General features: G+C 42.1%; 1 protein-coding gene across 1 annotated transcript in view; it reads right to left on the bottom strand.

The window, feature by feature from the left end:
• Positions 1-22085, bottom strand: part of CCDC74B (coiled-coil domain containing 74B) — a 440825-nt gene that overhangs the window by 82976 nt on the left and 335764 nt on the right. Inside the window, exon 4 of the mRNA XM_044068838.1 lies at positions 16212-16323. Within this exon, the coding sequence (XP_043924773.1) occupies positions 16212-16323 (112 nt within the window). The remainder of the gene's footprint in view (positions 1-16211; positions 16324-22085) is intronic.

The following is a 22085-nucleotide window of genomic DNA, read 5'->3' as shown; positions in this document are numbered from 1 at the left end:
CATCAAAGGGTTCATTGACGAATGAAGACTTAAATGGCTCCACAAAGTCATATAGGCTCACCCAGGCGTGTCTCCTAATGGCAATGCCTGAACCCGTCGCTCTGGTGGTCCCTTTAGCTGCATGAGCAATGAGCTTTATGTATGAATTAGACACAGACTCCAGGATAGCCAAACAGGAAACAAACCTTTCTTGGACCTCCTCAGAAATGGCTCCTGCCAGGGTATCTGATAACTCCTTGACCAGATCCCCTTTGTAGTCTGGTAAAGTGTGCCAAAAAATTCAAAGACTTAAGGCAAAGGTTGATGATGCATAGACACGCTTTCCATATCTATCCATCGCTCGAGACCCCCTGTTGGGTGGATGGATTGGCCCAGACCTTTTTGTCTTCAAGGGTGGACAGAACTTGTCAGGTCTCCAGGGGATAGGTTCAATATATCAATGGCTTTTCCTGCCCATTGAGAGATCAACTGAATGAGCTCATCAGTAGGTGGGGTCATCTAACAGGTAGATGGTCAAGTGCCGAAAGCCTGCAGGTAGTCTGACTTCATGGAAGAGAGATTTTGGGACTTCCAGTCACCCCTCTGTTTTAATATTTCCAGGATGTTTCCAAAGGAGACATCATCAGGGGATGACCTTGGGGATCCCTCCCCTTAATGAAAGTCAGTGTCTTTGGTGACAGATTCCTCTGTGGAATCCAAGTGCTTCCTCTTACACTTTCTCTTCTTAGAGCCCTCCTCAGTGGGAGTGTGGGTTAAATATCTGGACGGCAGGAGAAAAGGGATATTTGTTCCAAGTGGAAGGGGCCAATTGTTTGACTGCAGCAGAGAGGGCTCTCAACATCACCTCGAGAGCTGCCCCCCCCAAACAGGGAAGGGAGCCCAGAAACAAGAAAGACTGCCTCAGAACCGTGGTCACTCTCTGCTCCGAAGCATGAGCTCAGCTGATCCGTGCCGATGCTCCAAGGTGTAGAGAAGACTATGTAAAAATAGGAGTTGACTCTCACTCCTTGGAGCCAACAGGACAACTACAGCTCCAAGAGATCTCCAGATCTGACTGGACCAAAAACCTCAGAGCGATAACCAACTCCAAAGATAGAGATATCTCCAGAACTGATGTAGTCAATGCCAAGTGGCTCAGAGCCGAAAACTCTAAGGCTTCCGATGAAGTCGGAGGAGGAAAAACCAGAGGGGTAAACTAAGGTTTGGCTCCTACACCCATAGCTCCTACACCCATGGAGGCTGGAGCCAAAAAGTTACCTGACAATCCTCTCGCCAGTTTATCTTATTCACCAGCCTCTCCACATCATCCTCATTTAAGCTTTTGGTAAAACAAGCAGAAAGGATGGAGGGTGATTACGGCCTTTCCAGAAAGGGCAAAGGCAAACTTCCTGAAAAGGGATCAATAGAGGAGAATATGAAGCTCTCTGGAGAATCATAATGGGTGGCTCCTCTAACTGCTTACTCATTGCCAAAGTAGTTGGCAACAAGGGAAGTGTCTGCACCAATAATTTTGGTATCAAACATTCAGGATGCTCCCGCACCGATATCTTAGGTGCCGAAGACTCAGTTTGATCAGAGAGTGTCGATTCTATAGGTCCCTTCGGGACCGAAGTTTTAGTTATGGAGTCAGTCAGTTCCAAGGACTGTAAAGGAACTGAAGACTTTGATCTTTTTAAGGATGGTGCTGAAGGAGTAGAAGGAACAGATAGACTTCTCTTTTTTGATTTCTTCAACATTTTAGAAGAGGAAGAGGAAGAAGGGGAAAACACATCGGTCTTACTCTTGGACTTTTCTTCTTTCGGCTGCTCCCATTAGGGGTTGCCACAGCAGATCAACTGTTTCCCTTTCTTTCTGTCCTCTGTACAACTACCTGCATGTCCTCTCTCACCATATCCATAAACCTTATCTTAGGCCATCCTCTTTTCCTGTTACCTGGCAGCTTCATTCTTAGCATCTTTTTCCCAATATACTCTGTATCCCTCCTCAGCATATGTCCAAACTAACGTAATCTTGCCTCTCTGGCTTTGTCTCCAAACCTTCCAACCTGGGCTGACCCCCTAATATACTTATTCCTAATCCTGTCCATCCTCGTTACACCCAGTGCAAATCTTAACATCTTCAACTCTGCCACGTCAAGCTCTGACTCCTGCCTTTTTGTCAATGCCACTGTCTCCAACCCATATAACATAGCTGGTCTCACTAACCCCTTGTAGACCTTCCCTTTCACTCTTACTGGTACTCATCTGTCACAAATCACTTCTGACACTCTTCTCCACCCAATCCATCCTGCCTGTATGCTCTTCTTCACCTCTCTTCCGTACTCACCATTACTCTGAACTGTTGATCCCAAGTATTTAAACTCATCCACCTTCTCCACCTCTACTCCCTGCATCCTCACCATTCCTCTATCCTCCCTCTCATTCACACACATATATTCTGTCTTAGTCCTGCTGACCTTCATTCCTCTTCTCTCTAGAGCATATCTCCACCTCTCCAGGGTCTCCTCCACCTGTTCCCTACTCTCACTACAGATCACAATGTCATCTGTAAACATCATAGTCCACGGGGACTCCTGTCTGATCTCGCCTGTCAACCTGTCCATCACCATTGCAAATAAGAAAGGGCTCAGAGCTGATCCTTGATGTAATCCCACCTCCACCTTAAACGCATCTGTCACTCCCACCGTAGACCTCACCGCTGTCATTCTACCCTCGTACATATCCTGTACCACTCTTACATACTTCTCTGACACTCCCACCTTCCTCATACAATACCACAACTCCTCTCTAGGCACCCTGTCATATGCTTTCTCTAAATCCACAAAGACAAGCCGGATATACCATCACCAAACGCTGATGGAATCATAGTCTTCAAAATCAGTTTATTTCTTCTTTCCACTAGTGCCCTGTGACTGAAACCATGACATATAGAGCAGTCCTCTTGAAGGTGAACAGGGCCCAGGCAGTAGACACACAATAAATGAGCATCGGACATAGGGATTTTGTGTCAGCATTTCTGACATCTTTTGAAGCCAGAAGAGACTTTAGGTTTGTCAGCCATAATTAAGAGAATTTAAAGTTCTCAAAAGTGGTATAAACAGGCGAGCTATATGCACCCACACACACACACACACGCACACACACAGGTAGAAAGGCCTCACAAACAGGAACACTCACTGCTAATAACAGTAAACAGCTTTTAGTTTCTTCTTTTTTTTTTTGAAACAGAGAAGTAGAAGAAGAAAACTATGAACAATGATAGCCAAGATGACACCAAGATGTATGGAAAGGAAGGACAGAAAGAAAGGAGGAGAGGACAAGTTCAAAAACTTAGAACCATAGTGAGCAGAGTTATAAAGTTAACGATTAGTAAAATCAGCAATAATAAAATAGGAAAGAATTCAGAAAAATGGATAGCTATATATAAAAAAAACACTTAGCTCAAGAGCAATGGCAAACGCTTCTGTCATGAAAAGTAGCAAACGAGATCTGAGGTATTTGGGAGATGAGCACTGTGGGTAAGGATTATGCTCGAGAGTTTTTGGCTTCAGCCAACTGTAGTAATGGCCGAGTCAATTCCGAAGCTCAGAACCGAACCCATATGTCGAGGATAAAATGAAAATTGACATCATCAGATTTCAAATTCTGTCACCTGGACTGAAGCTGAAGAACTTAAAGGCTGAAGTAGATCAGATCCCCCCCGTCCTATATAAGCAAGTCCATCCTGTGAAGAAGTTTGTGGTAATTGACATTGGTCATTTTCAAAACAAAGAGAGAGCCACTGTTGTCTAGGCCAAAAGAGAGTTGCCATTATTAGATTTGGAGAATCCTTTGGATCTTTATAATTACTGTGATTATCACGGTAAAGGGAGGAAAAGCATACAGGAACATTTCCATCCATGGGAACAAAAAGGAGTTTGTCCTCCAGTTCTTTATGCATGGAGTCCTGGGGCAGAACTTCTTTAACTATCTGTTGTGAATAGAGGCAAACAGATCTACTAGAGGTGTTCCCCATAAGGAGATAATCTTCTGGAAGATCCCAGGATGTAACTTCCATTTATTGGGGGGGGGGTCTCTTGTGGTCCTCCTTAGCTTGTCTGACACAAAATTCTGCTCTGATGTAATGCAAGTAGACTGTAGGGATAGACTTAGCTCCATAGCAAGTTGCCAGGCTAACCCAGCTAGGTAGGCTCTTGTTCCTCTTGCTTGTTTATGTATCACATAATTTATCAATGCTGTCTTTTTCCTTGATGTTCATGTGCTTCGTCTTTACTTGAGAGTTTCAAAGACCCAGTACTTTTACCCCTTTGTAAAGAGTCCCCATGCAAAACCTGATACATCTGTCATTACAGTTTGGGCAGGCGCTGGGGGGAAGGAATGGGAGAACTGGACTGAGGGGGTGACTGATTCATCCACCACTGCAGATCTCTCAACAAAATTCAGCACCAGAATTTGAAATAAAAGGGGTTGCTGATGCTGAGTCCATAATGATTTAAGAAACGTCTGAATTTATCTCATAAGTAAAGGAATCATGAGAGTTGTAGAGGCCATAAATCCTAAGATTCTGAGATATTCTCTTGCTGTTGAGTGATTTTGGAGAGAAACCACAGGAACTGTTTTTTGTAAAAGCCCACTTTGTCCTGATGAAGGAAAACCATCATGAGGAATCTATCCAGGAGACAGCCTAGAAATGCTATCCTGTAAGAAGGAAAAGAGATGATTTTTTTAGGCTTGTTGAAATCCTAGGTTCTGAAAAAAAATTCTTTATAAAGAGAAGAGACTCTATGGCAACCTAGAAAAGAATCTGCAACAATAAAGCAGTAATCGAAATAAGAAAAAAGTCCAGTTGCTTAAGACCTACTTACTTGTAACAGTAGATGATTGTAGAAAACACTGCCTTACTGGCATATGGGTAGTAGTGCCCTGCTACCCTAAATGTGGCAGTCAATCAAAGCTCAGAACTCTACCCCCTTCCTGTCTGTGGGTGTGATGGACCATTTACTTGAGATGACAGGGACTGCCTTGCAGACCTACAGACAGGACCCATTCAGTTTTCTAAGGTCCAGAAAGAACAGAAGACGAAAAAAAGAAGTTATGTTCTTACCATAACGTTCCATGTGGAGTGTTCATCTTGCCTTTGTTCTTACACACGGGTTCGAGGCCGATCCTCGGCTCCGAGTCGGCTGCATAGCAAAGCTCTGCATCTTAGAGAAGCTCGAGACCAGGCTATATCCCACAATCCTCCCTGCCATTACTCAGATCTAGTTTGCAAGCAAATCAGACTAACAATAAACCTGAGGTGCTAAGGCTACATACTGCCACAAAAATTCAGAGACACTATCTCACTGACAAATTAACTAAAGGGTAACGAAATATACCCTATGAGGTAAAAGGTAATATATATACCCGGAAGAGGTAAAGACATATGGACCAGACTCTAGTCCTACTCGTTCTTCCAAACACGTGAGGGAGGGAAGGGGGGGAATGTAAGAACAAAGGCGAGATGAACACTCCACATGGAACGTTATGGTAAGAACATAACTTCTTTATGTGAGAGTGTTCAATCTCGCCGTTTGTTCTTACACACGGGTAGCGTCCCTAGCTCCGTCACCCTGAGTGACTCATGGAAGAACGTTCCTGAGCACAGTGGAACCAAAAGATGTCCTGTCTTTGGAGGCTTTGTCAATCCTATAATGAGCGATGAAAGTATGTGGTTTAGACCATGTGGCTGCTGCACAAATCGTGTCCAAAGGCAGGCGAGCTGCATGAGCCAAGGAAGTGGAAACGGATCTAGTAGAATGGCCCTTAGGTTTGGAGGGCAAGGCCTGATTTGACTTAGAATACACAAAGGCTATACAATCAGTAAGCCATTTAGAAAGTGTACGTTTTGTAACTGCCATGCCCTTTTTATTGTCTGCAAATGCAACAAAAAGTTGATCTGTCTTTCTGTAATCCTTAGTCCTGTCCAAATAAAATCTTAGCTGTCTGTGGACATCTAACTTGTGCAGCATATATTCCAACTTGCTGGTATGGTTTTTGAAGAAAGTAGGGAGTTCAATGGACTGATTAATATTTATGACAGAACATACCTTAGGAAGGAAAGACGGGTTTGTTCGTAAGGAAACTCTATCTGGGTGGAAAATTAAGTAAGGTTGTTTAATTGATAGTGCTTGCAGCTCTGACACCCTCCGAGCTGAAGTAACCACTACAAGAAAAAGAGTCTTCCACGACAAAAACTTCAGGAGGCAAGAAGAGGCTGGTTCGAAGGGTGGCAACATGAGTTGTGACAATAACAAATTTAAATTCCATGGGAATAAAGGGTCTCTGACGGGCGGTCGAAGATGGAAGGAACCTTTCATAAAAGCCTTACAAAGCCTGTGGGACATAATAGAAGAACCGTCCTCACCAACATGGAAGTTGGATACGGCCGCCAACTGTACTCTTAGTGTGGAAGTAGAGGCTCCTTCGTGGAAAAGGATGGATAGAAATTCTAGAACTTTATGTAAAGGAGCAACCAGGGGGTCCAAGTGTTGGCTAGATGCCCAGTACACAAAGCGTTTCCATTTACCCTTGTAGAGTTTTGTAGTGGAAGCCTTATGAGAGGCAACCAAAATGCGCTGAACTGCCGGAGAAAGTAGATCAGACCTGGCTAGGCGGGGAAGTGGAGCAGCCAAGCTGCTAGTTTGAGGGATAGAAGAGACGGGTGAGGAACTCCCGATGAATGTGTCAGTAGATCTGGTACTGGGTCCAGGATCCACGGTTCCTCTGTTTGATGGGCTCGAAGAAAGGGGAACCATATCTGTCGAGGCCAGAATGGGGCTATGAGTATAATTGTCCTTTCCAGATTCATGGCTTTCTGAAGAAATTTGGGAATCAAGGGGGTAGGTGGAAATGCATATAGGAGACCCGGGGGCCAATCGTGTATCAGTGCATTCCTGGGGACATCCCCTGGAGGGGGTAGAAGGGCAAAATAGCTTCTGCATTTGGTATTCATCGGGGAGGCGAATAGATCGCAGCAAGGCTGGCCCCATTTGCGGAAAATTCTTTACGCCACCTGTAGTTTGAGGGTCCACTCGTGAGGTAACAGGATGGCTCTGCTCAACCTGTCCGCAATGACGTTGGATGACCCCGGGATGTGCGTTGCTATCAGAAAGCGACCCGTGGACTCTGCCCATTGCCAAATTCTCATGGCCTCTCTGCATAATGGGTAAGATCTGGTTCCCCCTTGTTTGTTTATGTACCAGACTACAGACATGTTGTCTGTCTGAACTGCTACTGTTCCTAGAGGTAGGAGGGTTTGAAAGTGTTGCAACGCCAAGAACACCGCCCTCATTTCCAGAACATGTATGTGCAGGTTGTACTCCATGTTGGACCATTCCCCTTGGACTGTTCTTCCCTGAAAAAGTCCCCCCACCCTATCAGAGAAGCGTCCGTGGTTATCGTGGCCGTCGGATTCGGTAGAACAAATGGATGACCCATAGTGAGACCCTGACTGGACACCCACCATGAGAGGTCTCGCTTGCAAGAATCTGTTATCAGAATCTCGTGCGTTAGGGGTAACTGCTGGAACAACCACTGCGTGAACAGCAGCCATTGGAGGAGCCTCATGTGCAATCTCCCCATAGGAACTGCAATCAGGGACGCTGCCATGAGTCCCAAAACCTTCAACACCAATTTGGCCAGGGCTTTCCTGCATTGCAGTAGAAGAAGAACCTGTTCCTTGAGGGATGAAGCCCTTACTTGAGGGAGCTTTACCAGTGTTAAGCGCGTATCTAGGTCTGCTCCGATGAATGAAATATGCTGTGAGGGCAGTAAGGCAGATTTTTCGAAATTTATGGAAATCCCTAGGTGGGAACAAAGGTTGACTGTATAGTCTCTGGCTTGTATGAGGCGACCCTCGGTGGTGGCGGTGAGGAGCCAGTCGTCCAGATAGGGAAACACCCGGAATCCCAGACATCTCAAGTGAGACGCTACCACTGCCATGCATTTGGTGAATACACTGGGGGCTGAGGTGAGCCCAAAGGGCAGGGCTCGAAATTGAAAATGACTGGCTCCCAGCCGAAAGCGCAGGTGATCTCTGGACGGTCTGGCCATTTTGATGTGGTAGTACGCATCCTTGAGATCTATCGAGCACATCCAGTCGTCCTTCTGCAAAAATGGAAGGATCGATTGAAGCGTGACCATCCGGAACTTTTCCTTCTTCACGAAGGTATTGAGATTGCTGAGATCCAAAAATGGGTCTCCAGTCCCCTGTCTTTTTTGGAACTAAAAAGAACCTTGAGTAAGTTCCGGATCCTTTTTGGTCCGCCGGGACTGGCAGAATGACTCTTTTTTTGAGCAGCTTTGAAATTTCTATTGCTGCTGGGCCTCGCAGACGGGGTGGCACATATGGAGACCTTCTTTGTTGGGGTGGAGTTGACATAAAGGGGATTTTGTATCCTCTGGTTACAATGCTTTTTACCCAGGAGTCTGAGGTGAGAGTTAGCCAGGCCTGTGGGTATAAAGCCAAGTGACCCCCGACTGCCTCCAGAGCAAGACAGTCAGGCCCCCATTCAGGAGTGCTGGAAAGGCTTACCAGGGATAGGATCCCTGTCGCCTTGATTCTGCAGACCCCCTCTGCTGCCGGGGCGACGTCTTCCATGTCTGCCCCCCCTCTGCCTCTGGGGTCACTCTGTGTGGCCTGGAAAGATCCCTGAGTTCTACGGAACCACATTTTTCTGCCTCGTTGCCCTTTGGGGTACGGTCTAGATGGAACGGAAAAACGGACTCCGACAGCAGACAGAGTCTTTCCTTCTTGCTCACACCGAGTTAATGTCTCTTTCACTTTGGGCCCAAAAAGAGTGGCACCATCAAAGGGGGCGTTGGCGAAGGAAGACTTGAAGGCTTCCGCAAATGAGCACAGCCGCATACAGGATTGTCTTCATAGAGCAATCGCTGAAGCTGCGGCTCTACTTGACCCTTCAGCCGCATACGAGATGAGCCTCATAGACGAGTTCACTACGGAGGTAAGGGTGTTAAGCTGTGCTGTTACCTTATCTGAAACAGCAGCATCTGTGTTACCCTGGAGGGTATCTCCCAGCTCCTTGATGAGATCCCTCTGTAGACATGTAAAATGTGTCAAATAGTTTAGCGAACGTATGGAAAAAGTCGCTGAACTAAAAACGCGCTTCCCATATCTGTCCATAGTCCTAGAATCCTTATTAGGAGGATGAACAGAAGAGGAAGACTCCGACATCTCCATTTTAGTGGCTGCAGTCACCACCATAGCATCAACCGGGACTCCTTTGGTGAGATAAGTCTTGTCCTGGGGAGCGGTAATAAATTTGCTTGGTTTTCGAGGGACCGGTTCCACTGTGTCTCCCACGCCCTTCGAGCAATCAAATCCATTAACTCATCGAAGGGCAGAGTAACCCAGGAGGTAGAAGGCTGAGCACCAAAAGCCTTCAGCAACACCGACTCGTCCTCAGTGGGGGCTAGGGACTGCCAATCACCCCTCTGTTTTAATATCTCCAAGATGTCCGCAAATGAGACATCCTCGGAGGGGGATTTTGGGGACCCCTCTGACTCATCCAAGTCAGTGTCAGAAGTTAGAGATTCCTGTGGGGAATCTAAGTGCCTCCTCTTGCACAATCTTTTCCTCGGAACCTCATCGGAGGGGGATTCCGGTGAGGCCTCCGAGGAACAGGGGGCACCCTCTGGGGATGGCTGAGACAATGGTGCTCCACGCTTTGGATGTGTCGTGGGAACAGAAACAGAGAGCGGCTCCTTAGGGGAGGGAGAAGACACGTCCGATGAAGTGGTTGTCTGTGTAGACAAAACCTTCCTCATAAGGTCAAAAACCCCTGAACCTCGGGTCGAGGACTCCCCCGGTTCCGAAGAACATGGAAGAATCCTAGACACGGGGCCCATGGGTCTCGACCCCGAGGACGGAGCCAAGCCAATCTGCGCCGAGGCCCCGAGAGGGAGAGTCAGCACCGAAAGGTCAGTACGACTCTTGGTCCCGGAACCAAGGAGAGATCGTCGACTCCGCGACTCACCTATAGGTTCCGATGGAGTCGAGGTAAATGGTGTTGATCGTGCAATGGACGGTTTCGGCACCGAGGGCTCCACTATCATCGGCTCATCCTCTTCCGGCTCTGAAGACTGGATGGGTCTCGAAGGAGGACCTGTTGGAGATAAGGGAAGGCCTTCTAGTTTCGACACCAATTGGGAGGAAACTGCAATCAATTTGGAAAGGGCCGTGTTCTCCATAAGTTTCTGCACGACATGATCCACATCAGTATCGGATAATGGTTTGGAAGATTGGGTCGAAGGGGCCGAAGATGGCACCGACCGAAGAATGGAAGGTGGCGGTAGTTCCGACACCGGTTCCAAGACCTGGGGCTCAGTGAGAGATAAACGTTCGACGCTCGGCCCCGAAGTCTGTGGAACCGGCGAACGAACTTTAGAAGATGGACTCGGAGCCGATGACATGGGCTCCGACATCTTCGACCCCTTCGAGGACTTAGAAGCCTGGTCAGACTTGTCCAAGGCCTCCTGGAAAGCAGGCTTAAGAAGTCCCCTGTCTATAAGTTTCCTGCGTCTATCTGTCATGACCCTCCCACTGAAGGAATGGCAAATAGAGCAATCCTCTTGCAAGTGGAGAGGGCCAAGACAGTAGATGCAGGAAGTGTGGTTGTCAGTGATGGACATTTTCTGCCCACACTGACACCTTTTAAAACCAGACTTGGCTTTCTCAGACATAATAAGCAATTTCACTGTAAAAAATAAAAGAGAATTTAACACTAGCTATAATTAAGGGAAAAGTTATATAGCTATAGGTTATAGAAGGGTAGGCCCCAAAGGGAAACCTATAAAAAACTAACTACACTACACACGCACACACTATAGTATCAGAAACTAAATTTTCAATAACTATAAAAACTACAAGAACTATAAAACGATAAGAACTTTTGACAAAAAAAGACTATCTTATCTGTCTAATAACAGTTTTCTCTGGTCCGAGCTCTCTGAACGATGTGACCCGTTGTAGCGGCAAACTAGATCTAAGTAATGGCAGGGAGGATTGTGGGATATAGCCTGGTCTCGAGCTTCTCTAAGATGCAGAGCTTTGCTATGCGGCCGACTCGGAGCCGAGGATCGGCTCCGAACCCGTGTGTAAGAACAAACGGCGAGATTGAACACTCTCACATTAAAAGTTTGCAAAGACCTACTGCTCCAAACCAAAAAACACATACACACACACAAAAAAATGTTGCTAATTAAAATCCAGTGGCAACTCCAACACCAAAGTATGTACATCCAAGAAGGAGGATGGTGGGTGAGTACTGCCAGTGAGGCAGTGTATTCTATGAACATCTACTGTTACAGTAAGTAGGACTTACGCAACAACCTGTACTATGTTTAAAAAACATACTGCCTTACTGGCAAATGAGTAAATTTCCAAGGCTTACCCAACCTGGAAGGAGGAAGGATAAGGGTCCAGAAGCCCCTGGAGAATGGTCCTACTGAAGCCTGCTCTGGATTTAGAAAAGGTACCCAGCTTGGAGTGTTTCATAAAGGTTATGGTCAGAGGACCAAGTTGCTGCTTCTAGAATACTTCTAGAGTCTACTCCATTCCAATAAGCGATTAAAGAGGAAAAAGCCCTGGTGGAATGCACCTTTACCTTGCCTGGATTTGCCTTGCCATTGTGAGTGCAAAAAAAAAAAAACAATACTAGAGAACAACCAATGTACAATGGTTTGCTTAGAGACAGGTTGACCCTTCTTTGCACCTGTGTAGAAAATAAAAAGCCTTTCCTCCTTCCTAAAGGGTATCATTCTGTCAATGTAGTACCTGAGCTGCCTATGCACGTCCAAAAGTATGAAGTATTATGTCTCGCTTATTCTTAGGTTCTAGGAAGAACATAGGCAGGTTAACAAACTGCAGGTGAATTCTGAGACCACTTTCTGCACAAAAGAGGGATTAGTGCTTAACACAACCACATCCCTGTGGAAAATGATGTAAGGTTGTCCCACAATACCAGCTTGCAGCTCAGAGACTTGTCTTGTAGATGTCAGAGTAATAAGCAATCCAGTTTTCCACACTAAGAACTTCAGATCAGACTGAACTGCAGGTTTCGAAAGGAGGTAAGGTCAATTTCTGCAAAACGGTTGAGATCCCACAAAGGAAGAATTTGCTTGCGAGAGGGTCTCATATGCAGTACTCCTTTCATGAAATGTTTTACCAAAAAAGAAGACGAAAGTGTGGGATCCATTGGCAAACAAGCAGGGATGGTTGCTAAATGCACCTTAATGGATGCACATGATAAGTCATCCTGAAGTAGCTCACACAAATATTTTAAGACCAGAGGGATGTTAACCTGAAGGGACCTTCTGTTCTAATTTAGGCACCAGTTTGAAATAATGGTTAACATCTTTACCTCACAAATACAAGGTTCAGGGTTTGATTCTGACTATTGTCTAGGTTTGAAACAGTCCACAGACTCATAGGCTAATATTTAAATATAAACATATTGAGGTGAGGTGGGCACAATGGTTAAAGTCTTTACCTCATGGATATAATATACAGGGCTTGATTCTGAACTCAGCTTATTGGCATGTTTAGGTTGGGGGTTGGCATAATGATTATAGTGTTTACCTCACAAACACTAAGTACAGGGTTTGATTCTCACCTTTGAAAAGTAAGCTGGCGAGTCTTAAAATGGTCCATAAGGGCAGCTAGCCTAATACTTAGCTATGAACTTATACAATCAATGAAGATAAAACAAAGGCTATAGCAGCAAAGTTATTACACATAAATTGGTTCAACAATATCCATATTTTTGGGACATGATAAGATGAAGTATTTAGGAGTATGGATTAAAAAGGATTTTGTTACGGCAGCGAAGGATATGTGGTAAGAAACTGCACAAAAGATAATACAAAAACTGATAAACTGGAAACCCTTCTTTATGGATATGGATAGTAATATACAAGCAGTCCATTTAGTTTTATATAAAAGTCAGCCATCTTTTTATCAACCAACAGAGAAGATGTGGACAACAATTAATAAACAATTGAAGGAATTAATTTGGGAGGGGAAGAGTGCAAGAGTTAAATGGGATAGGTTGATCCTTCCAATAGAACAAGGCGGTTTAGGATTACCTGATTTGAAGTGATATTTTAGAGCTACACAGCTAAGATTCATATACACAACACAAGCATAAGGTTATAATTCAAAGTGGAAAGAAATGATGATGAACCAGGGGGGAAATAATTCAAGAATTAAGGAGAGAGTGGGATTCTGAATGCAAATCCTTAAGGAGAATAACAGCCATAAAGAATATTTTCATAAAACAGCAGAAAGTATTCTAAGAACTAAGCCAAAACATGAATGGAGAAAGGAGATTTTGCCACTAGGGATGAATGCAATTAGAGATACAGAGAATAGGTAAAAGGGGACTGTAATTTACTGGAGAAAACTGACAAAGGAAATAAGGTATTGGAAGCAAACAACTAGAAAAAGAAAGGTAACAGACTAGGATGAGAGCAAGAGGACATTTGGACTATAGGCTAGAGACTGCCTTCCCTACCAGGGATTGATATCAGAGTATAGGCAAAGAGAAGTGGATTGGGGAATAAGTGACAGACCTGTTCTGGAAAACTTTTTAGCTGAATCTAAGACAGAAGCAACTGTTAAAATGGGATAATTTGTATGGCACATAGAGTATTGCACAAAAGCAACAAGAATCAACCAGGGGAGGTTAGAAAAGACTGGGAGAGGAGATTACCAAAGCAATTTACAAGGGAACACTGGGAGAACGGTTCCACTTTGAATCATCGAAAGCTTGAAACATCGAAATTCTGATCATTGAGACCAGAACATCGAGTTTCAAACCATCAAAGATTCACACACCCCCAACTTTAATATACCAACTCCGGGATCGCACTAGAGTGGGGTAAAGGGAAATCTCCGTTTTAGCGCTATATGCAGAAGCGCTAAATGGGAGATTTCCTGTACCCTGTCTGCAGTGCCATCACAGAGATGGCACATTCACAGACAGTGCGCAGGGCACCTTGCTGCCCTGCAGAAACACTAGCTTTTTCCCTTTTTTACTTACCTTTTTCTTCCCCTTGACAACATCGATGTTCTAAACACTCGATGATATGGTCTCGACCATTTGAATTTCAATGGTTTAGAATTTCGATGTTTTCAAGTGGAACTGGGAGAACATATATATGGTCCCCACGTTTGCAATAAAGTCCAGAAGAAATACAATTTTAGCTTAGAAGTGTTTGCATAGGTATTTTTATACCTCAAGCAAACTTCCAAGATGATTTCTTCAAGTAGCTGGCAAATGTTGGAGGTGTGATGGGGAAGAAATAGGTAACTGGGAACACATATTTTGTGAGTATTAATGGGCTGGCAGATATTAAAAATTCCCTACAGTGTACTCTCAGAAATATTGGGTGAGCAAGTGAGTATAACTAAGGAAATAATTCTTTTGAGCATAGGATATGAAGTGCCTACACATATTAAGGCCTAGCTAAGTTTAACTCTGGTGGCTGCCAAATAAGCAATTAATAGAAAATGGAAATCAAAGTCTAAGCCAAATGTAGCTAAAGTATTCAATACTGTTGCACAGATAAAAGAACTGGAAGTGGGATTTTTAGAAAAGGGAAGGAGCAAATATCAGAAATAAAAGTAAATTGTGTGAATAATTCATGCAGAATAATGTTCAGGAGAAGGAGTGGAGTTTAAGGAAGGGCAAGATTTGAACAATCTATGTAATGCTGGACAGGTAGCAGTTATAAAAAAGAATATAGGTGATGCATAATTGGAAAGATGTGATTATGTTTTTTTATATTAATGTATATTTGCCTATGTCGTAAGTGATAATTTAATAAAGACGTTAAAAGCAGAACTCAATCTCTTCTGCAAAATACATAAATATGTTGGAGGGATACATATGTATCATAGAGAATACTGCTTCTGTGGAACAGTCTTCCACTCCAGATAAAGCAAAGTACTTCCTTTGTTCTATTCAAATGTAAATCTGAACAAACGGATGAGTAACTTCAAATTCATCCATGGTTTAGTACCCCTGTGCCTCCCCTGTGCCTCAATGATAGGGGAAATATGGAAATATGCAAACATATCCATAGTCAGCCTGTCTCTGTGAATTTGCATGCAAAATATAAAGGCTAAAAATTACCATGGGAATTTAAGGCTAGGCTTGTTAAGATCATCATAGACCAATAGCCTAGTAAGTACCTACGATGGAGTACCAAGGTGGAGTTGTATGGTACCCTGTTTTAAAGGCATAGAAGTTAGGAATTTACAGGAAACATGAAATGCACAAAATGCCAACAGGCTTAGATGAACTGATCTACAACTTTAGTTGAGGCACAGAGGCTGACTGATGTACCAGGAATGGTGGATGGCTGAGTTCACCTAGCAGAAGTGTGATTGCAAAGTTAAAGGTCAGAAAGGAAGTTATAATGGTGATCCAGCCTCAGCCAAACAAGAGGAAAGGCCAGTGTGTGACAAGGAAATCCAGAAAATAGTCACAGCTGTAGATTCCTCAGAGGAAGAGCAGATAATATAGCCGATCCTTCCCACTACAAGGCCATAAGAAATACCGATGATGAGAGAGGATGAACATTGAACATTGTTTGTAGTTCCTTCTATTCTTGCTGCTTAAATGACTACAGTTAAACTGAATGAATGTGTGACTGCAACCATTACCCCCAATAAACTGACACTTGTGTTTAATGAGCTTAAGTGAAGGGAATGAGGAGATTTAATACTTCTGATGCAGTGAGGACCATCAGGGATAAGGGATGCAATGCTAAAAGCCAACCACAGTGCAGCACAGGCATTATGAACACATACTGACAGATCTGTCTATGAAACTGGTGTTATAAAATGTGTCCACTGACAAACCACAACCATAATGGTTTGAAGGATTTATTGAAGAGAGAGACAATAAAAATTCACATTAAAAAAGATCATCATAAATATGTGCAACAGACACCAGAGTGAAAGCTGTAAGAAACCAAAGCAAATAAAAGCCATTATGAATGCAGCTGAAAGGAAAAACACTTCCTGTAAGTACTATATGTCCTTTTTATAACAGTTAATCATGATATTAAAATCTTTGTTACTCAACAAATTAGGAACCATTACCAGATCACAGTTGGGCAGTTTGTAAGTTGTGTGCTATGTACCTTATGTTTATCTGCTCTGTCTGCCTGTTGTCTGCATTAGGTAGTGTGGCTGTTTGTTCCTCTTCAGCTGCAGTAGTAAGTGCATAATTGGTACACTGTGACTGGGCTTGACCTAAAAATCAGATAATACCTTCAATTAATTAATACATTTATCCATTAAACCCATTTACTTCTCTTTATAAAGTTATATTAATTCCTTTCTCAGCTGACTGCAATTAGTCATTTGTACTCAAAAATCTACCACAGTTAGTAAATTCAAATAAATAAATAAATAAAAGGTCCTTTATGTCACTGTTAATCTAATACAAATGTAAATTAATCTTTGACAATTTTTGTTTCTTTTTATTTGGATTTTACAATGTTACTTCTTTCCACCAGCAAAATATTCTATGTGGAGACTTGTCTTCCAAAACTTGAAATACCAAGCCATCTACAACTCTTAAAAGTTGGTAACAATACATAAAGAGATATTGGAAACAGAGGATTATTCAGGAAAAAAACATAATGTGACTGTACAGTACTAAACAGCAGGGTGAATGCGGTACAATGTGGTTTGATGGGGATTAGCTATGAAGTGTTGGCACAGAATGCTTATGTTAGGGACAGTGTGCTGCATAATGAACCTTCACAGCTGCAATAAGGACAGCAACCACACTGCTAGAATGGCTGCACTATTAAGAATAATGAGACTTAAAGAAAAGCATCAAACGAATGGTATGTCTGATGTTATGCACATCAAAACACCCCAGAGCTGCAGTGCATGTACTTCAGGCAGTCCATGCAAAGGCATTGCAGCAAAATTTCAAGTCACTTAACCATACAAACAGGAAGGAAATAGGGAAATAACACAGAGATAACGTACATTTCCGTAAGAACTTGCCATAACAGTAGATTTCTTACTGATCATTGCTGCACTATTACTGACTGGTGGGGTATCCTGCTAATGACAGCAGTGCATTAACAGCAATAAAACCAGTAACTTATTGTGGGATTACAATGCAATAATTATATCTGTGGAATATGACAGAACAAGAAATTCTGGAAATATTGGACTTTTTCAAAATTTGTTGGATTTGTGGGGGACTCTAAAGTATATGTCCTACTTCATGTCATTAATGTTTGGAAAAAAATGCTTTGGAGAGGGGAAGAGAGGGGAGAAAGCTAACTGTAAGTAAAGAAAACACTTTCTTTTCTTAATAGTACTGTATTTGTGGTGCATGGTTTTCTTTGTACTGTATGTTCTTGTACAGTTTTTTGAGAAATATGGGCAATGCAATGATAAAAAACCGAGCCTGGTGAAAAAGACATGACAAAGATTAATGTGCTTTTTTCATTCTTGCATGGGGAAATGATTGGTTTAAGGACCGTAGATTTTATTTATTTATTTATTTATTTATTTATTTATTTAACATTTGTTTACTGGGAAAAGCATCAGATGGATCGTATGCCTGATGCTATGCACATCAAAACACACCAGAGCTAAGTTGCAGGTACTTCAGGTAGTCCATGCAAAGGCAATGCAGCAACGTTTCAAGTCACTTAATCATACAAACTGGAAGGAAATGGAGAAATAGAACAGAGATAAAGTACAGTTGTGTAAGAACTTACCATAACAGTAGCTTTCCTACTGATCACTACTGCACTATTACTGACTGATGGGGTATCCTGCTAAGGATAGCAGTGCATTGACAGCAATAAAACCAGTAACTTATTGTAGGATGGTGCAGCATTAGCGTTGTCGCCTCACAGCAAGAGGTTCTCCGGTTCAATTCTTGGCTAGGGTGCCTTCTGTGTGGAGTCTGCATGTCCTCCCTGCGTTCGTGTGTGTTTCCTGCGGGTGCTCCGGTTTCCTCCCACATTATAAAGACATGCATCTGGTGCATTTCTCCTCAGGCCTCCGCTGAAATTTGGCTCACTCCAAGTCGGACTTTCCCGATTAACAAATGTTAAAAATAAATAAAATAAATTATTGTGGGATTACAATGCAATAATTATATTTGTGAAATATGACAGAACAAGAAACTCTGGAAATATTGGACTTTTTCAAAATTTATTGGATTTGTGGGGGACTCTAAAGTATATGTCCTACTTCATGTCATTAATGTTCAGAAAAAATGCTTTGGAGAGGGGAAGAAAGCTAACTGTAAGTAAAGAAAACACTTTTTTTTCTTAATGGTACTGTATTTGTGGTGCATGGTTTTCTTTGTACTGTATGTTATTTTTAAGTGAAATGGGGATTGTAAACAGGTGTTGTTTTTCATTTTCTCCCCTCTTCTCTCTTTCTGCTTGTACAGCTTTTTGAGAAATATGGGCAATGCAATGATAAAAAATGAGCCTGAGCTTTTTTCATTCTTGCATGGGGAAATGACTGGTTTAAGGACCTTAGATTTTATTTACTTATTTATTTAACATTTGTTTACCAGGAAATTCCAACTTGGAATGAAGCCAATTTTCAGAGGAGGCCTGGGGAGAAATGCTCCAGACACATGCCTTTATAATGTGGGAGGAAACTGGAGCACCTGGAGGAAACCTGCATGAATGCAGGGAGGACATGCAGACTCCACAAAGAAGGCACCACAGTCAAGAATCCAATCAGAGAACCTATTGCTGTGAGGTGACAACACAATCGCTGCATCACTGCACCATCCATTAGTGGATGGCTGATTGATTAGTCTTAAGAGAGAGCAAGTAAATGAAAAAGAATATTAAATACTATGAGGTTTTTATTCTAGCAAATACATGTATATTAAGTAGCAAAATACTAAGTAGCAATTCTCCAGCTGGTCTTCATGTCTTCATGGAGACCATCTGATAAACAGAAACCGGAAACAGTCTGGTGGAAGGGAACCAGCTGAGGGAAAAGTTAAAAAAAAGAAATGAGAAACTGGCTATGATGTATTGTTCTCTGAAAATAATCAGGGGTTTTCCCAGCTGTGAGAGATTTAAAGATATTACAAAACCAATTAGACTTGAAGTTTTCTCAGTTTTTTGAAAGGCAATGGGGATACTAATATAAACGTGCTTTTGTTTTTCTTTTTTTTTTCTTCCTTCTTCTCTTTCATTGTTCAGTTTTAAGACATACCCACACTACAATGAAAGAAAAGAGGAGGTGGAGGGGGAGAGGAAGGGTCTGGTTAAAAGAGTATGACAAAAGAAAAAAAATTATTGTGTTTTCCCATGCTTGCACAGGGAAATGTCTAGGTTATGACCCAAGGCATTATCCAGTAAAACGTTTATTGAAAGCATGAAAATGAAAAAGAATATTGAATATTATAAGGCTTTTTTGGTAAATAAGATACCCTTAGCAGTTTTGTGTCTGGTTTGCATGTCACTAGAAGACAATTTGATACACAGAAATGGCTTAGAGAAAGTGCTTACTGAAAGCATTCAAGTGTTTTCTCAGCTGGGAGTTCTATAAAGATAGACAAAATCAAATAGCACTTACTAATAGCACAGGCTGTACCATGCATATTAGCATGACTAATCTTTCATTTTGGTTAACTCTAGCTTGTCTGTGTGTGGCTATCAACTTAGAACTTTTGTTCTTATTAGGAAGCAAAAACTTCAATATTTGAAGATGCACATAGTTTTGTGTGTTATTATTAAGTTAATAGGTTTTAGGGGATTTGGGGGGTTGTTTGTTCTGTTTGAGGGCTTTTGAAAAAACAAAAAGTTATACAAGATGTGGCATAGGCGCAAATGAATTTAACAAGAAACAACTGTATAAAAGACCAACCTGCTGAACAGTATATGCATGTAACATAAAAGCTGGAACTAGATATTTAACATAAAAGCAGTTACACATAAAATATGGTAATAATAACTATATAAAACAAGTATGCTTTCTGTAATGTCTTTCAATCTGAATGGTCTCACAGATAAATATAAAAAAGAAAGAGTAGTGAACTATATTAAAAAATGTAAAGTGCAAACAGCTATTCTACGGGGACACCTGGAAAAAACTGAACATGTGAATTTGATAAAGAAAGGTTTTCAGGATGGTTATTGAGTGGAATATCTGGGGCAAAGGAAAAGAGAAGTACTTATATTAATTGCAAGAGGAGCTCCAATAGTGAATGAAAAGAAAAAAAAAGATAATAATGGAAGATATGTAGTACTAAGGGGCTACTGGGTAGGGAGGAGGATTACACTGGGATGCATTTACATTCCACCTAAAACTGCTATGATGGAGCTTAAGAAAATTCTGGGAGAAATAACCAGTTTTCAGCAAGGAATATTACTTATAGGTGGAGACTGGAATTTGGTTTGCAACAGTGTATATGTGTCTGGGGCCTAGAAGGGAAAATATAACAAAGGAGGGTAGATTTTTGAAGAAATTTATGAAAATGTTTGGCATGGAAGATGTGAATTCAGTACTAGGAGTTCAGAGTGATTCTACATATTATTCACCAAGATACAAAAACTGGGCTAGGCTAGATAAACTTTATATCTCACAGGAACATGTGCATTTAATTAAAGGTCTTGAAATGGGGTCTATGTTAAATAAACGAACGCTTGGTCAAGACCATATGATCGACATTGCAAGTGTTCGAAGGTTGACTTTAACGGCACCGTATGGTGCAGAATGGGAGAATTTCCTTTTTCTGCACTGAAGTGCGGTCTTGGAGTTGGTATATTTAAGTAGGGGGGTGCAGGGGGGCTTGCCCCCCTCCTTGCACCGTTAAGGTATGTTTATTTCTTTCCTTTTTTTTTATTATATATTTGAACTTTCAAATATCGACCATATTTATTTATTTTTATTTATTTATTTTTATTATTTATGTTTACCTGGATAGTCCGACTGGATACATGTCCATTTTCAGCGGAGGCCTGGGGAGAAAAGCTCCAAATAGACAAACTTGCATAGATTACACAAGAAGTGAGATAACATTAGAAAATATAAAACAAAGTGATTATGTACAATGGTTTAGTAGTGTTCCCTAGTAGGGACACACAATTCTCATGGACAGACACAATTAAAAGCAAGAGACGTCAGATTGGATATAGAGCTTGGTGACGTAGTTGCATGTTATGATATGTACAGATTTATTTATTTTATTTATTTTACATTTGTTTACCGGAATAGTCCGACTGGATACATGTCCATTTTCAGTGGAGGCCCGGGGAGAAAAGCTCCACATAGACAAACTTACATAGATTACACAGAAGTTAGAAAATAATTATAAAAAGAAAGTGATTATATACAATGGGTTAGTATTGTTCCCTAGTAGGGATTCACAATTCTCATGGACAGACAATTAGAAGTAAGAGACATCAGACTGGAAGCAGAGCTTGGTGATGTAGTTATACGTTATGATAATTGCAGAATATGCTTTCAGTTTATAACTTAATCAGGGTTAGTACATGGGCATAGCCAATTCACTATGAGATACTGTTTGAGTTTTTTTTAAAGAGACTTTTGGAGGATTGTAGGGTTATATAGTTTGGCAATGAACTCCAGGTTTTGCCAATGAAGTTGGCAAACAGGGATTCACCAGCAGAGTTATTAGCTTTGTGGGTATGGACCAGTAGTTTATCAGCTGACCGTAGGGATCTTAGGTTGCTATATGGCTTAATAATATTTTTAGTGAGGGGATATCCTCAAGGTGGTACAAAATTTTGTGCGCTATTAAGAGTTGATTGAATTGAATTAAGCTGGGCAGTTCTAGCCACTCTAGTTGTTTAAGGTTCTGGCAGTGGTGGGTTCTATAGGTGGAGCCAGTGGTGAATCTGGCAATATGATTGTAGCTATGGGACAGCTTACCTAGTTCGGATTTGTTGAGGTTTGAGAGTGTAGGCGAGGCATATAAAAGAGTAGAGAGTAGGTGTGATCGGGCGATTGCAGTCCTAGCCAGTGGGGTTAAAAATGTCTTG

This window comes from Protopterus annectens, chromosome 4.part0 (assembly GCF_019279795.1).
Source record: "Protopterus annectens isolate FY-2018-M chromosome 4.part0, PAN1.0, whole genome shotgun sequence".
Taxonomy (NCBI): Eukaryota; Metazoa; Chordata; order Ceratodontiformes; family Protopteridae; genus Protopterus; species Protopterus annectens.
Note: the sequence above shows the minus strand (reverse complement) of the source record. Positions and strands in the feature narration are given on the sequence as shown.